This window comes from Oncorhynchus mykiss, chromosome 12, assembly GCF_057628025.1.
Source record: "Oncorhynchus mykiss isolate SJ-2025 chromosome 12, ASM5762802v1, whole genome shotgun sequence".
Lineage (NCBI taxonomy): Eukaryota > Metazoa > Chordata > Actinopteri > Salmoniformes > Salmonidae > Oncorhynchus > Oncorhynchus mykiss.
This window is the reverse complement of record NC_143033.1, coordinates 90,435,162-90,452,608: the sequence shown is the minus strand read 5'-3', so window position 1 is coordinate 90,452,608 and position 17,447 is coordinate 90,435,162. Positions and strand designations below refer to the sequence as shown.

Genomic DNA, 17,447 nt, shown 5'->3' with positions numbered 1-17,447 from the left:
TATGATGGAAAAATGACTTTAATAAAACAATGCATTCGGTATGTACATTCAGTATGTCTCATGGAATCACAAAAAACAACATACACTACATGGCCAAAAGTATGTGGACACCTGCTCGTCGAACATCTCATTCCAAAATCATGGGAATTAATATGGAGTTGGTCCTCCCTTTGCTGCTACCACAGCCTCTAGTCTTCTGGTAAGGCTTCCCACTCGATGTTGGAACATTGCTGCGGGGACTTCCTTCCACTCAGCCACAAGAGCATTAGTGAGGTCGGGCACTGATGTTGGGTGATTAGGCCTGGTTTGTAGTCGGCTTTCCAATTCATCCCAAAGGGGTTTGATGTGGTTGAGGTCAGTGCTCTGTGCAGGTCAGTCAAGTTCTTCCATATCGATCTCAATAAACCATTTCTTTATGGACCTCGCTTTGTGCACGGGGCATTGTCATGCTGAAACAGGAAAGGGCCTTCCCCAAACTGTTGCTACAGTTGGAAGCACAGAATCGTCTAGAATGTGATTGTATGCTGTAGTATTAAGATTTCCCTTCACTGGAACTAACGATCCTGAACCATGAAAAACAGCCCCAGGCCATTATTCCTCCTCCACCAAACTTTACAGTTGGCACTATGCATTGGGGCAGGTAGCGTTCTCCTGGCAACCGCCACACCCAATTCGTCCGTCGGACTGCAAGATGGTGACGTGTGATTCATCACTCCAGAGAACGCATTTCCACTGTTCCAGAGTCCAATGGCGGCGAGCTTTACACCACTCCAGCCGACGCTTGGCATTGCGCATGGTGATCTTGTATGTGGCTGCTCGACCATGGAAATCCATTTCATGAAGCTCCCAACGAACATGCAACGCACTTCAGCAATCGGCGGTCCCATTCTGGGAGCTTGTGTGGCCTACCACTTTGTGGCTGAGCAGTTGTTGCGCCTAGATTTTTCCACTTCACAATAACATCACTTACAGTTGACCAGGGCAGCTCTAACAGGGCAGAAATTTGACAAACTGAATTGTTGAACATCACTAAGCTCTTTAGTAAGGCCATTCTAGTGTCAATGTCTCTCTATGGAGATTGCATGGCTGTGTGCTAGATTTGAAACACCTGCCAGCAACGGGTGAGGCTGAAATAGCAGAATCCACTCATTTAAATGGGTGTCCACATAACTTTGTATTTATAGTGTATGTATGGATAGTACGCACATTAAACATCCACAAAAAGTTATGAAAAATGATTGATTTCTAACTGGGAATGTGAAAAAAAATCTGACAGTGAATAAATATGTACAAATCCATAGTGGTTAAAAACAGTGTGGGTGTGGCCAACATAACTGGCACAACTGATTGGTGCACCCATGGCATGACAGATGTGTGATGCCTGGTAACTGTGGCGATGATTCTCACATCTGATAGACTGTCTTATTCTTCATGTCCGGATAATGGGTGTGGCCAAGGGAAGAACAGTCCATGGTTACCTAGATTGGGTGAGGGGAGGGGTTTAGGACAGGAGAGAAAAGGGAGGGTTGTTTAAGCACATGTCATGTTTCATGAACTTCACATCTCTCAACAGTATTATATTACTCAAAGAGGATAGAGAAGATTCAGTTTTGACTACCTGCCCGGGACTACAGATGGAAAATCTGGCACATTTACAGAAATATTGATTGATGTGTATTGTCCCTGTCAAATCAATGTAGTAAATGAAATGACTGAGTTGGGTTTGGGTGGTGTAATTTGAGTGACTTCGACGCCTCCTATGTTCACCCAGATAGATCACAGCATTGTCCCAGGTGGCAGCAGCAGACTATTTGAATGGCCACTCTCATCACAGGGTATGTATAGATGCTTTCCATAAACACATCCAGTGTCTCTGACAGCATGATGGATGGACGAGACATCAAAGGCTTCCACCGCCAGGCCTCGATCACAGTCACGTTACAGGACATTTACCTCCTGCTGTGACAGGCATCCAGGTCCTCCTGTAACACAGAAGCTCTCTTCTGGAGGAAGTTCACCTGCAGCCAACACAGAGTAAGGGGTCAACACACACAGTAGGGGGTCAGGGGTCAATGCACAGTAGGGGCTCAGTAAGAGGGTATAGGAGTAGAGTGATAGAGAAGGGGTTGAGATAGAAAAGGGTTAAGGCAATAGGGGGCAAGCATTGGAGAGTAGGGGGGAGTAGGGGTTGAAGGGAGCAATTCGTAGGGGGCTAGGGAGTAATTCATATGGGAGTAGGGGGCTAGGGAGTAATTCATAGGGGAGTACGGGGCTAGGGGGTAATTCATACGGGAGTAGGGGGCTAGGGAGTAATTCATAGGGGAGTAGGGGACTAGGGAGTAATTCATAGGGGAGTAGGGGGCTAGGGAGTAATTCATAGGGGAGTAGGGGGCTAGGGAGTAATTCATAGGGGAGTAGGGGACTAGGGAGTAATTCAAAGGGGAGTAGGGGACTAGGGAGTAATTCATAGGGGAGTAGGGGACTAGGGAGTAATTCATAGGGGAGTAGGGGGCTAGGGAGTAATTCATAGGGGAGTAGGGGGCTAGGGAGTAATTTATAGGGGAGTAGGGGGCTAGGGAGTAATTCATAGGGGAGTAGGGGGCTAGGGAGAAATTCACAGAAGAGTAGGGGGCTAGGGAGTAATTCATAGGGGAGTAGGGGGCTAGGGAGTAATTCATACGGGAGTAGGGGACTAGGGAGTAATTCATAGGGGAGTAGGGGGCTAGGGGGTAATTCATAGGGGAGTAGGGGGCTAGGGAGTAATTCATAGGGGAGTAGGGGGCTATGGAGTAATTCATAGGGGAGTATGGGGCTAGGGAGTAATTAATACGGGAGTAGGGGACTAGGGAGTAATTCATAGGGGGCTAGGGAGTAATTCATAGGGGAGTATGGGGCTAGGGAGTAATTCATACGGGAGTAGGGGACTAGGGAGTAATTCATAGGGGAGTAGGGGGCTAGGGAGAAATTCATAGGGCAGTAGGGGGCTAGGGAGTAATTCAAATGGGAGTAGGGGGCTAGGGAGTAATTCATAGGGCAGTAGGGGGCTAGGGAGTAATTCATAGGGTAGTAGGGGGCTAGGGAGTAATTCATAGGGGAGTAGGGGGCTAGGGAGTAATTCATAGGGGAGTAGGGGGCTAGGGAGTAATTCATACGGGAGTAGGGGGCTAGGGAGTAATTCATACGGGAGTAGGGGGCTAGGGAGTAATTCATACGGGAGTAGGGGACTAGGGAGTAATTCATACGGGAGTAGGGGACTAGGGAGTAATTCATAGGGGAGTAGGGAGTAATTCATAGGGGGCTAGGGGGTAATTCACAAAAGAGTAGGGGGCTAGGGAGTAATTCATAGGGGAGTAGGGGGCTAGGGAGTAATTCATACCGGGAAGGGGGCTAGGAAATAATGAATACGGGAGTAGGGGCTAGGGAGTAAGACGACTAAGTGAGATTATAGGTGAGAGGTTAGGATTTTGATACAGTAGTGAAACCATGAGAATCCAAGACATGGGGTCAGTAAAGCTAGGTCACTAGTACTTTACGGGGACAGTGAAAGAGGGTTAGATGAGGCAGTATCAGGCCTTAACTACATACAGTGAAAGAGTTAACTTCCAAAGGGTTAGATGAGGCAGTATCAGGCCTTAACTACATACAGTGAAAGAGTTAACTTCCAAAGGGTTAGATGAGGCAGTATCAGGCCTTAACTACATACAATGAAAGAGTTAACTTCCAAAGGGTTAGATGAGGCAGTATCAGGCCTTAACTACATACAGTGAAAGAGTTAACTTCCAAAGGGTTAGATGAGGCAGTATCAGGCCTTAACTACATACAGTGAAAGAGTTAACTTCCAAAGGGTTAGATGAGGCAGTATCAGGCCTTAACTACATACAGTGAAAGAGTTAACTTCCAAAGGGTTAGATGAGGCAGTATCAGGCCTTAACTACATACAGTGAAAGTCTAAACCCCCTTCAACTTTTTCACATTTTGTTTGTCAGTGCCTCAGTTTCATGCATTTTTACTAATATTTCTACACGCCATACTCCACACTTAAGGACATTTTTTTTATATAGTGAAAAAAGTATTTATTAAAAATACAAAACTTAAATATCATAATTGGACATGTCTCCACCCCCCTGAGTTAATACTTGGTGGAAGCACCTTAGGCAGAAATTACAGCAGTCTGTTGGGATAGGTCTCAACCAGGTCTCAACCAGGTCTCAACCAACTTTGCACACCTAGATTTGGCAATATTTGACCATTCTTCTTTATAAAACTGCTCAAGCTCTGTCAAGCTCATTTGGGAGCATAGATGGACAACAATCTTCAATCTTAAATGTTTTAATTAAATGTAGGTGGGGGCTCTGACTGGGCCACTCAAGGACAGTTTCCTTTTTATAACTTAATCACTCCACCGTAGCTTTGGCTGTGTGCTTCAGGTCGTTGTCATGCTGAAAAGGGGAACTTCCGTCCCAGTTTTAGCTTTCTTGCAGAGGGTAGCAGGTTTTCCTCAAGGACTTTTCTGTACATTGCTTCATTCATTGCCCCTTCTATCCTGATAAGTGAGAAAAGTGAGGATCTCTCTGTACTTTGCTCTGTTCATCTTTCCCTTGATCCTGACTAGTCTCCCAGAACCTGCCACTGAAAAACCTCCCCATAACATGATGCTACCACCAACATGCTTCACAGTAGGGACGTTGTTCTTTGGGTGATGGGTTTGCGGGTATGATGGGTTGGGTTTGGCCAAACGTAACGCTTTGCATTTAGGCCAAAACGTTTTGCCACATGGCTACTTTGCCTACTTCAAGACCGGTGGGCTTTCTTGAATAATGGCTTCCATCTTGCCACCCTATATGGCAGATTTGTGGAGTGCTTGGGATATTGTTGTCACATACACACTTTGACCAGTCTTGGCCATAAAAACCTGTAGCTCTTTCAAAGTTGCCATTGGACTCCTACTTGCTCGGTCATCCAGTTTGGAGCGACGGCCTGATTTAGGCAGGGTCTTGGTGGTGCCATACACCTTCTACTGTACTTCTTAATAATCGTCTTGACCGTGCTCCAAGGGATATTCAGGCCTTAGAATTTTTTATCCCCAGAACCTACAGGAACTGCTGAATTGATCCTGAAATCATGTGAATCACTACAATTCAACACAGGTGGAGGCCAATTAAGTTGGTGTGTGATTTTGAAGGTGACTTGTTACACCTGAGCTAATTTAGGACTGCTATTAGAAAGCGGTGGAGACTTCTAGAACCAAGATATTTCAGTTTTATTTTGTATCGATTTTACATTTTTTTCACTTGGAAGTTGTGGGGTAGGATGTGTAGATCAATGGAGAAAAACAACGATTTTAATGCATTTTACTCCAGGCTATAATTTTTATTTTTTTTAATTTTTTTATTTTACCTTTATTTAACCAGGCAAGTCAGTTAAGAACAAATTCTTATTTTCAATGACGGCCTGGGAACAGTGGGTTAACTGCCTGTTCAGGGGCAGAACGACAGATTTGTACCTTGTCAGCTCGGGGGTTTGAACTAACAACCTAACAACCTTCCGGTCACTAGTCCAACGCTCTAACCACTAGGCTACCCTGCCGCCCCCTGCCGCCTATAAGGCAACAAAAGGTGAAAAGTTTGAAGGGGGCTTTAGACTTTCTATAGGCACTGTACATACTACTGTCTTCCACAACAAATGAAAACAAATAAAAATCCTTCTCTTTAGATCAAATGAAACAAAAAGGTTATAATATTTATTGATGTGTAACTACTGTACTGGAACTCAATGGTACATTCCCTTCTCTTGGATGGAAACCTCAGGAACAGATTTAGCGTTTCAGTTGGAGAGGCGGAGCTGCTGCTTTCAGAGGAGTAACAGCACCAGTATGCAAAAACGGAACTGCGGTCGGATGCCATGGAGTCACTCTTTCTTTCAGTAAAATAATGCGTCGTAATGTGCAAAACCCAAGACATCCTCAATGAAAAGGGAGGCCGTTCTGGTCGTGAATTACATCGTATAAACATATCCGATGGTAGAGGCTTGTGGTGGCAGGACTGGAAAGACATCCAGCCGGAGCTATCCAAAGCAGCCAGGCGTTGGGGCCAGTTTGAGTTTAGAAATGCGGGCCCCCTCCAAATGTTGTTGTTGGTTGGTTAGTGGGGCCCCCCTCTCCCTCAGCCAGCTCCACCACAGCCCGACACAGAAAGGCCTATTGTTTACATTTGAAATTCCCGTCCCTCCCGCCGCCCACCACAGTTTTCTTGTCGAACAAGGCCCAGTTAAACTAATAGGAGACTGTCCGCGGCGGCTGGGGGGCAGTATTAATGTGGTTAAACGCGGGGTGTAATTGATCATAATAATTGTGTGTGATCTGATGGAGCCTAGAGAAAGAGAGGGAGCTTCAAAGTGGACCGGTCCAAAGCCATGTCTATGGGCTCTGGTGTCTGGTCTACACCACCATATGATATCCCCTCACCACGGCCAAGGAATCAAACAAACAATGCTGACACTCACATTGAGACTAAGTGTGGGTTCTGTCTGGGATGGTTTCTATCAATATGTAGAGAGGGAGGAAAGCAGAAAAGAAAATGGCAGCAAAGGAAAACTGTTCATAGTTGGTATCTGAAGAAACAGATGTATGGAGTGTATTGCCCAGGTACAGGGACCTCGGTCTGTATTACTCCATATAGGTCAGGGGTCAACAACTCTAGGTCACTAACACATTAATCAACTAACCAAGATCTTGATAGTTAGTTGATATGTGGATTAGTTTAATTTGGTGAGTTAGATATAGGCTGTGAGTGTCCTGTGTATAGTGTCCCATGCAGGACTTGTTCCTACCTGAGACTTGAGAGAGGAGATGGTGTCCTCCAGCTCCTGTCGCAGCTCAGCTGGCATCAGCCCTTTCATTTTCATCGCACACTCCTGAAGCACCACCGTCACCTGCAGGGAGAGGAACAGGAGGAGGAACAGGAAGAAAGAGAGGATGCGGTTCAATACACTTATTGTAAGTGTCTCTGGACAAGAGCTTCTATTAATTGACCAAAGAGTAATTCTACACACATCGCCCCCTATTGGCTAATAAAAAGATCACGGCCACCATAGACCACATGTGGCCAACTCAGCGTAACCCTTAGGGTATGCAGTAGCTGCAGGTTTGTGTTCCAGCTCAGCACAAACACACCTAATTCAAATGAACTAATCACCATATTCATTTTAGAGACCATCATTATCTGAATCAGGTGTCTTAATAAATCTGGGCCTGAGCAGACATTTACTTCCGCCCTCCTGGACCAGAATTGACCACCCTTGACTTTTAGACCCAGGCCCAGCTGGGTTTGAAAGAACAGACAGAACACATCAAACACACCAGCCCTCCCTATGTCGGGCACAGAGAGGGCTGTCTGGAGCTAAATTACACTGGAGAAAACCATAGTCTGATTACAAAGTTTAAAACGTTTGGTTAGCCATTCCTCCATGCCCACAAACACACACAGAGCATGTACTGAAGGTTCAGTAGGCAGACATGCTGTAATGACAAACTGAGAGGTTTCACCCCTCAGAGCCTGGTTCTTCTCTAGGTTTGGTCCTAGGTTCCTACCTTTCTAGGGAGTTTTTCCTAGCCACCATGCTTCTACAGCTGCATTGCTTGCTGTTTGGGGTTTTAGGCTGGGTTTCTGTATAAGCACTTTGTGACATCTGCTGATGTAAAAGGGACTTATAAAGACATTTGATTGATTGATTGATTGACTGATAACTAGGGAGAGCCCCAAACTATTCCTACTATTACATTTTTAGCATGCCATTTTTAACATTTCCTCTTTATTTTTCTGTAGATATTCAGTTCGAGAGAGAGAGAGAGAGAGAGGACAAGTATTAGAAAATTGGTTTTCCAAAAATAATTTTCCTGTTGTGGATTTAACTGATTGATCTGGTTTTCTGTAATGAATCTTTCAGGGGCACAATGAAAGGGATTTGGACGCACTTCAAAGGGGGAGAGTATAAATGATCCCAACACAGAACAGCTCTTTTTGTCTCAGCACAGTGTGCAGTGGATTAGGCCTTTGCCACTTAGCCCAAAATGTTCTCCCTCCCACCTCATTTAAAAGTGTCGGGCCAATAACATCATCAGGAGAAAAAGTCCATCAATTTTATTTTGTTTCTTTCCTCCGTGAGAAAGGGAGCCATGGGTAATTTGAGAATGAACATTTTCAAACATATGCAAAAAATAATATTTTACAGGCTGTAATTTGGGATGCCAACAAGCAACAAGTAAAAAAAGTGTAGAACCTCTGAGAGGGAGGCAGTTATAACAAGACGGCACCCAGACAAAACACTCAAGACCAAAAAACACAGAGCGAACAAACAACGGTCAAATGATCACTGTCCTCATAAACCACATCCAATGTAAAAGTATTGGGATTCTTTGCAAGCTTTCCATTCAAGTTCCCTGGCTGCATTCTTAATGCATATACAGTACGTACAGTGCAGTATTTAAGTTACCACAGCAGTAAGGGATATACACACTTCAATCTAAATGACTAGCGCCCTCCCGACAACTCCCTGTCCGTTTTCCGTCCCATAGATCAGATTCAGGGTAACTAGAATTCACTGGGCTACACTGCAGGGTGGACTGGAGCCTCTACTCACAGGCTTGAGACTAATCAAAGTAGACAGGCCATGAATGTTTAATTTAATAACTATGAGTACTAGAGAAGGGGGAGAAAGAGAGAGAGAGGATGAGAGAGAGGACGAGAGAGAGAAAGATTGAGAGAGAGATGGGACGAGAGAGAGAAAGATTGAGAGAGAGAGATGGGACGAGAGAGAGAAAGATTGAGAGAGAGAGAGAGAGAGAGAGGACAAGAGAGAGATGATGAGAAAGAGAGGTAAAATGAAAAATAGAGAAAGAAAGCAAGAAAGGAAGAGGGGATAAGCGAAACAGATCTCCTAGGGGGTAATATATTACCCCTTCACTTTTCTTGTCTGACAGCGAGAGGGTATACTGTATAATAGAGATGTCTACCTGGCCACCAGCCTAATGACGTTTCAGCCAGCTGTATTAGATCATCATTAGCCTGGGCGTTGTACTGTAGGACAGACACAAAGAGCTCTAGATCACATTATAGAGGATATGCTCTGCAGCTGGAATGCTATGTAATGCGATGTAATGGCTGCAGGTGGACTTAGCCGAATAGCGCCCGTTAGTGGAACACTGCAGTGCTTAATTGTGTTGTCCCCTGTTAGGTAAGATGTGAGCTGTATGTACTGCCTGTTTGAAAAGAGAGTTCTCTAATACAAGTCTGATTCATATATATACAGTGCCTTGCGAAAGTATTCGGCCCCCTTGAACTTTGCGACCTTTTGCCACATTTCAGGCTTCAAACATAAAGATATAAAACTGTATTTTTTTGTGAAGAATCAACAAGTGGGACACAATCATGAAGTGGAAAGACATTTATTGGATATTTCAAACTTTTTTAACAAATCAAAAACTGAAAAATTGGGCGTGCAAAATTATTCAGCCCCTTTACTTTCAGTGCAGCAAACTCTCTCCAGAAGTTCAGTGAGGATCTCTGAATGATTCAATGTTGACCTAAATGACTAATGATGATAAATACAATCCACCTGTGTGTAATCAAGTCTCCGTATAAATGCACCTGCACCGTGATAGTCTCAGAGGTCCGTTAAAAGCGCAGAGAGCATCATGAAGAACAAGGAACACACCAGGCAGGTCCGAGATACTGTTGTGAAGAAGTTTAAAGCCGGATTTGGATACAAAAATATTTCCCAAGCTTTAAACATCCCAAGGAGCACTGTGCAAGCGATAATATTGAAATGGAAGGAGTATCAGACCACTGCAAATCTACCAAGACCTGGCCGTCCCTCTAAACTTTCAGCTCATACAAGGAGAAGACTGATCAGAGATGCAGCCAAGAGGCCCATGATCACTCTGGATGAACTGCAGAGATCTACAGCTGAGGTGGGAGACTCTGTCCATAGGACAACAATCAGTCGTATATTGCACAAATCTGGCCTTTATGGAAGAGTGGCAAGAAGAAAGCCATTTCTTAAAGATATCCATAAAAAGTGTTGTTTAAAGTTTGCCACAAGCCACCTGGGAGACACACCAAACATGTGGAAGAAGGTGCTCTGGTCAGATGAAACCAAAATTGAACTTTTTGGCAACAATGCAAAACGTTATGTTTGGCATAAAAGCAACACAGCTGAACACACCATCCCCACTGTCAAACATGGTGGTGGCAGCATCATGGTTTGGGCCTGCTTTTCTTCAGCAGGGACAGGGAAGATGGTTAAAATTGATGGGAAGATGGATGGAGCCAAATACAGGACCATTCTGGAAGAAAACCTGATGGAGTCTGCAAAAGACTTGAGACTGGGACGGAGATTTCTCTTCCAACAAGACAATGATCCAAAACATAAAGCAAAATCTACAATGGAATGGTTCAAAAATAAACATATCCAGGTGTTAGAATGGCCAAGTCAAAGTCCAGACCTGAATCCAATCGAGAATCTGTGGAAAGAACTGAAAACTGCTGTTCACAAATGCTCTCCATCCAACCTCACTGAGGTCGAGCTGTTTTGCAAGGAGGAATAGGAAAAAATGTCAGTCTCTCGATGTGCAAAACTGATAGAGACATACCCCAAGCGACTTACAGCTGTAATCGCAGCAAAAGGTGGCGCTACAAAGTATTAACTTAAGGGGGCTGAATAATTTTGCACGCCCAATTTTTCAGTTTTTGATTTGTTAAAAAAGTTTGAAATATCCAATAAATGTCGTTCCACTTCATGATTGTGTCCCACTTGTTGTTGATTATTCACAAAAAAAATACAGTTTTATATCTTTATGTTTGAAGCCTGAAATGTGGCAAAAGGTCGCAAAGTTCAAGGGGGCCGAATACTTTCGCAAGGCACTGTATATGTATATATATATATATATATATATATATATATTTCATAATACAGTTTCCTACTATGCTAAGCTGATCAAGGGGTCGAAAATGTAGATATTGCCAGATGTTCACTGTCCGAGGAACATGCCGTGGAAGCTTTATTGCTGGGTAAAGTGTCCATAAGCAGAGGTAATTAAACTGTTCTGTGTTCTTTTTCTCTCTTCATCTCTGCCTGTCTTGTTGTACATGCAACCTGTCTCACATGCATTAATTAAAAAACCCATAAGATGTCAGCTGCTAATTTTCAGATTTACACCACATAAACCATTTTCACTGGACTATCTGTTGCTGCCAAGTTCTGATTTCCCTGGGGGGTTGGCCTTGCAATAACCAAGTGGTGAGACACAGCCCTCTATATTTAAATGTTTCAGGTACACTCCGATAGGTGTCTGCGTCACATACAGTATTTTCTATTGACATTATCTTATATTGTTTGTCCTCATGTGTCTGTTTTTCAGCATAAAGTACTCTGTAGTCACTTAGTGTGGACACCAGGTGAGACCACACACACAATAACCATCTCTCTTCTTCACTTCATCTCTCTCTCCCTTCTCCCTAAATCATCTAGATTATATCAGCTGCTTTGGTGAACCCCTCCCGCATCTGAACTGGCTGACACAGAGGGCACAGCATGGTCATAGGCAAGAGGTCACTTGGTCGGGACAACAGGAAGTATTATTAAAGAGATGCTTACATTGAAATACAGACAGATGTAGTAGTCCCAGAGTTAATGATCCAAGGTCAGTTTTGAATTTCACCTCCTGATGATTATGATGACTGACTGTGTTAGAACAAAAGAAAAACAGGGCTTAATCATGCACTCTCTCTATCCATCTGTCTCTCATCTGCAGGTATGTTTTGATGTGAGAGAGGAAGCCAGTCCCGTCATCGTCAATGATCATAATTACAATAAATGTATTATGTATTCATAACACCTGGATAATGAACTTCTTTCAATAAAGTGTTTCACATTCTCCACTGGTTGAAATTATGTATCTCCTTGAAATACTATCCTGGTTCCTCAGATTAATGCAGATGAAGGGAGTTAGATATGCATAGTTTTTTTCTGTATATATGAATTACAAATCAATCATGTTTCTAGTCTTTTGCATAGTTAACCTTTTGCGTGTAGGGGGCAGTATTTTCGTTTTTGGCTAAAGAACGTACCCATTTGAAATGGCCTATTTCTCAGCCCCAGAAACTAGAATATGCATTTAATTGTCAGATTAGGATAGAAAACACTCTAACGTTTTCAAAACTGTAAAAATATTGTCTGTGAGTATGACAGAACTGATATTGCAGGCGAAAACCTGAGGAAAATCCAATCAGGAAGTGCCTCTTATTTTGAAACCTCTCTGTTCCTATGCATGCCTATCCTCCATTTAAAGGGATATCAACCAGATTGAGTGTGAAAGATGAGCGTGAAAGATCACATTGCGTAATTGGATAGGTTGGGGCTCTCAGAGTGAGTTTTGCGCTATAGAGTAGAGCGGCCATTGTTTCTCCTGGTGTTATTGAAAAACCTACACACCCGGTTGATATAATATATCTAATATATATTTTAAAAACAACCTGAGGATTGATTATAAAAAACATTTGACATGTTTCTGTGGACATTATGGATATTATTTGGAATATACGTCTGCGTTGTCGTGACCGCTCTTTCCTGTGGATTTCTGAACATAACGCGACAAACAAACAGAGGTATTTTGGGTATAAAAATAATCTTTATGGAACAAAAGGAACATTTGTTGTGTAACTGGGAGTCTCGTGAGTGAAAACATCCGAAGGTCATCAAAGGTAAACGTTTTACCAAACGTTTTACACAGATCGGCTACACATCCATAGGCATTCAGTTATTTTTATCCTCCACTACATAAAAAGCAAGTACATAAATAAACCCTTTTTCAGGACCCTGTATTTCTAAGACAATTCGTACAAATCTAAATAACTTCACAGATCTTCATTGTAAAGGCTTTAACTTGTTAGGTGTAGGGGGCAGTATTTTCATGTTTGGCTGAAAAACGTACCCAATTTAAACTGCCTATTTCTCAGGCCCAGAATCTAGAATATGCATATAATTGTCAGATTAGGATAGAAAACACTCTAAAGTTACCAAAACTGTCAAAATATTGTCTGTGAGTATAACAGAAGTGATATTGCAGGCAAAAACCTGAGAAAAATCCAACAAGGAAGTGCTGTTTTTCTTGAAAGCTCTCTGTTCCATTGGATGACTTGCCTCCATTTAAAGGGATATCAACCAGATTCCTTTTCCTATGGCTTCCTCAAGGTGTGAACAGTCTTTATACATAGTTTCAGGCTTTTATTTTGAAAAATGAGCGAGAAAGAACCCATCGCGTCAGTGGATGGCAGGGTGCCAGCAGAGTTTTTCATGCGCTACAGCTTGGAACAGCCATTTTCTCTCTCTCTTCCTATTGAAGAAGCTACATTCCGGTTGACATATTATCGATTATATTATTATATTATATAAAACACATTTGACATGTTTCTACACATTTTTATTTTGGATATAAAAATAATCTTTATGGAACAAAAGGAACATTTATTGTGTAACTGGGAGTCTCGTGAGTGCAAACATCCGAAGATCATCAAAGGTAAGCGATTTCATTTATTGCTTTTCTGACTTTCGTGACCAATCTACTTGGCTGCTAGCTGTTTGTAATATTTTGTCTACTGAGAGAGATGTTCTTACATAAACACTTGGTATGCCTTCGCTGAAAAGCTTTATTGAAATCTGACACCCCAGGTGGATTAACAACAAGCTAAGCTGTGTTTTGCTATATCGCACTTGTGATTTCATGAAAATTAAATATTTTTAGTAATTTAATTTGAATTTGGCGCACTGCAATTCAGCGGATGTTGATAAAAATGATCCCGGTAACGGGATGGGTGCGTCAAGAAGTTAAACACTGTTTTCCATGCTTGTTCAATGAACCATAAACAATTAATGAACATGCACCTGTGGAACGGTCGTTAAGACACTAACGACTTACAGACGGTAGGCATTTAAGGTCAGTTATGAACACTTAGGACACTAAAGAGGCCTTTCTATTGACTCTGAAAAACACCAAAAGAAAGATGCCCATGATCCCTGCTCATCTGCGTGAACGTGCCTTGGGCATGCTGCAGGTAGGCATGAGGACTGCAGATGTGGCCAGGGAAATAAATTGCAATGTCCGTACTGTGAGACGCCTAAGACAGCGCTACAGGTAGACAGGATGGGCAGGTGATCGTCCTCGCAGAAGCAGACCACGTATAACAACACCTGCATAGAATAGGTACATCCGAACATCACACCTGCGGGACAGGTACAGGATGGCAACAACAACTGCCCGAGTTAAACCAGGAATGCACAATACTTCAATCAGTGCTCAGACTGTCCGCAATAGGCTGAGAGAGGCTGGACTGAGGGCTTGTAGGCCTGTTGTAAAGCAGGTCCTCACCAGACATCACTGGCATTGCCTAACCCACCGTTGCTGGACCAGACATGATTGGCAAAAAGTGCCAATCTTCACTGATGAGTCGCTGTTTTGTCTCACCAGGGGTGATGGTTGGATTTGCGTTTATCGTCAAAGTAATGAGTGTTACACCGAGGCCTGTACTCTGGAGCGGGATCGATTTGGAGGTGGAGGGTCCGTCATAGTCGGGGGCGGTGTGTCACAGCATCATTGGACTGAGCTTGTTGTCATTGCAGGCAATCTCAACGCTGTGCGTTCGAGGGAAGACATCCTCCTCCCTCATGTGGTTCCCTTCCTACAGGCTCATCCTGACATGACCCTCCAGCATGACAATGCCACCAGCCATACTGCTCGTTCTGTGCGTGAATCCCTGCAAGCCAGGAATGTCAGTGTACTGCCATGGCCAGCGAAGAGCCCAAATCTCAATCCCATTGACCACGTCTGGGACCTGTTGGATCAGAGGGCTAGGGCCATTTCCCCCAGAAATGTCTGGGAACTTGCAGGGGCCTTGGTGGAAGAGTGGGGTAACAAGAACTGGCTAATCTGGTGCAGTCCATGAGGAGGAGATGCACTGGAGTACTTAATGCAGCTGGTGGCCACACCAGATACTGACTGTTACTTTTTATTTTGACCCCCTTTGTTCAGGGACACATTATTCCATTTCTGTTAGTCACATGTCTGTGGAACTTGTTCAGTTTATGTCTCAGTTGTTGAACCTTATGTTCATACAAATATTTACACATGTTAAGTGTGCTGAAAATAAACGCAGATGAAGGTGAGATGTCGTTTCGTTTAGTTAGCTAGCTATGTTACTTCAGCTGCATTGCAAGGCAAGCTTACACAATTGTATATTCAATTTGCAGTAAATGCTTTAGCTAGCTAGATTCTTTATATCCACTGTTTCACAAGACGACAGCCTGGTTTGCTGGTTTTCTCAGGAGTCCCTAAAACATTAAACAACACAAATGACAAATTAATTCTCCTTTCACAACACTAGCTAGCTAGCTGGCTAATGTTAGCCAGTCAAATAACTTGCTAAATAGCGATTTTCGTAAATTAACTTTATGACAAAAATATGCACAAACGTTTGTCTCTACATTAACTAACATATTCCTCTCAATTGTACATGTTTTGCTTGACTCGTTATGACAACTTACATTTGGTTCCACCGTAATGTTTTGTCAGCCATCTTTGTTGAAGAAAGCCCCAGGGACGGGTGGCTTACGTCAAATTCGTCATTGGAACCATTCGATATGATTGGTCATATAAAAACCTTGGGACCCAAATGCATAATGAATGCTCTAACTCACCCTTGCGGTGGCCTGGAGAAATGAAGCCATGACGCTGGGTACCTCTAAGTCCCGCAGTGTAAGCTCACAACTTTTAAAGGAGGAACCACTGTAGGCCTGAGGATGGGTAGATATATACACAGCCCATCTACACTGATCTATAAACAACTGGGGAGTGCCTTGGAGACAAAGCTTTAGTGATCATAAGGCTAATGTATGTCTCACCAAGGCAATTGGGTGTCCTGGTTTACTGGGCAATGTGCGGGGGTGGAGAGAGGCAGAGCAGCCATTTTCTATGGCAGCACCTTTGTTGTGGCTAATACACGCTAGCTATGCTAACCCAGACGTAGATACTACACTACAGTAGGTCAGGCAAAGGACCTAGTGAACTATTTTCAGCTGTGTATATATTCAACACATGGATAGAATAGAAGTCAATGACTTCTATTGGTGGCAGCGGTGGGATCTGGGATGGTAAGCAGTCTGGGGCTCAGAGTGGTGAGAGCAGGTGAGCGATAGTGAATTGAAATTCACTGAATCTCCCGAGTTGACTGAAGGATCACATCGAACACTCCAGCTGAATATGGAAGCCTTTTTCTGAGAGACATCACTCTTTCTTTCAGTTCTGTTTCTCACGGGCTGTTCTATAACTCATTTATAATATCGCTCCCTCGCTTCATCTCTCTCTTTCTGAATCCCTCTCTGTACAGTAAAGGCCTGTTTAGTCTTTAGGCAGGTGGATGGAGGGATGTGAGGAGAGGAGGCTTTTAAAGCGGCTCCTCGCCGATCACACAGATGTAAGGAACTTTTGAAGACAGTGGCTGATCAAACCTAGGCGCCAGGTTTTGGCCATTGACAGACTCAGGATGTAAAACAATGCAACTGTTCTCCAAAGCATCCGTCAGAGAGAGAGAGAGTGAGAGGAACAATCTGACTTTCCACACAGAGACAACGGTTTCATCTCCACCCTCTTTTAAAAGGAAAATAGGAGTTTATTGTTGTTCCTGTTGAAGCGTTAGATTCCATTTTGAAGCTCCTGAGAGAAGCAGAAGTCTTTTAACTTGTTCTCCTGCTATCCTCTTAAAATGACAACATTTCATCTATATATAGTCTTTAGATTGTGCTGGTGGTTTTGACTTTCCCCCAGCGCTTGATACTGTCTGTCACACACCAAGGTTTTTGACAGCTGCCAGACGAAAGAAACACGGTGTTGACACTTTGAACATTCAAATTAAGTTTGCCACGTAGCTTGAGTTATGCTAATGACGATGGGGGGGGGGGGGGGCAGATTGTGCTCGTTGTTGGAAGATTCTGGAGTGACAAAAACCTTGTCAGATACAAGGGGGTACATCAAAAACCACGCCGCTCACAAAGTTTGCGCCTCCACATCTCTCAGTTGCACTCTGAGAGTTTGTTGAGAAACGCTTTGAATTCAAAAACGCTTCGCTGCCTTGAAAAAAATAAAGAGCTTCACAGAGAAGTGACTAAAAAGAGAAAGAGCGATAAGAAAACAGATCTGTGTGAACTGTTACAATCCAGGATGGGTTAGTTACTAGTGCAGTGAGTTACACACAGAACTGCTCAACACCAGCGGCTGATTGATCTGTAAATAACCAGTGTACTTTTGATTGTCTTCAGACAGACTGAACCTCACCGTGAGGTGCAGCCGAGCCGCCATTTTACAGCGGGGAGTCCGAGAGGGCTCTGGAAGAAGCAGGCGG

General features: G+C 43.5%; 1 protein-coding gene across 4 annotated transcripts in view; it reads right to left on the bottom strand.

The window, feature by feature from the left end:
* The window catches only part of LOC110538761 (centrosomal protein of 112 kDa), a 198,183-nt gene continuing 180,736 nt past the window's right edge, over nt 1-17,447 (bottom strand). For 3 of the 4 annotated variants that reach the window (XR_016485399.1, XR_016485398.1, XM_090193994.1), the window contains 3 exons: nt 6,829-6,930; nt 1,954-2,018; nt 1-1,478 (listed from right to left, as the gene is read on the bottom strand). Coding sequence is in view for 2 of the 4 variants with exons in the window: in XM_090193994.1 (XP_090050120.1) it covers nt 1,475-1,478; nt 1,954-2,018; nt 6,829-6,930 (171 nt within the window). In the remaining 2 variants the exon portion in view is untranslated. Of the gene's footprint in view, nt 1,479-1,949; nt 2,019-6,828; nt 6,931-17,447 lie in introns of those variants that run through there. The other variant, XM_090193995.1, reaches the window with a different exon arrangement.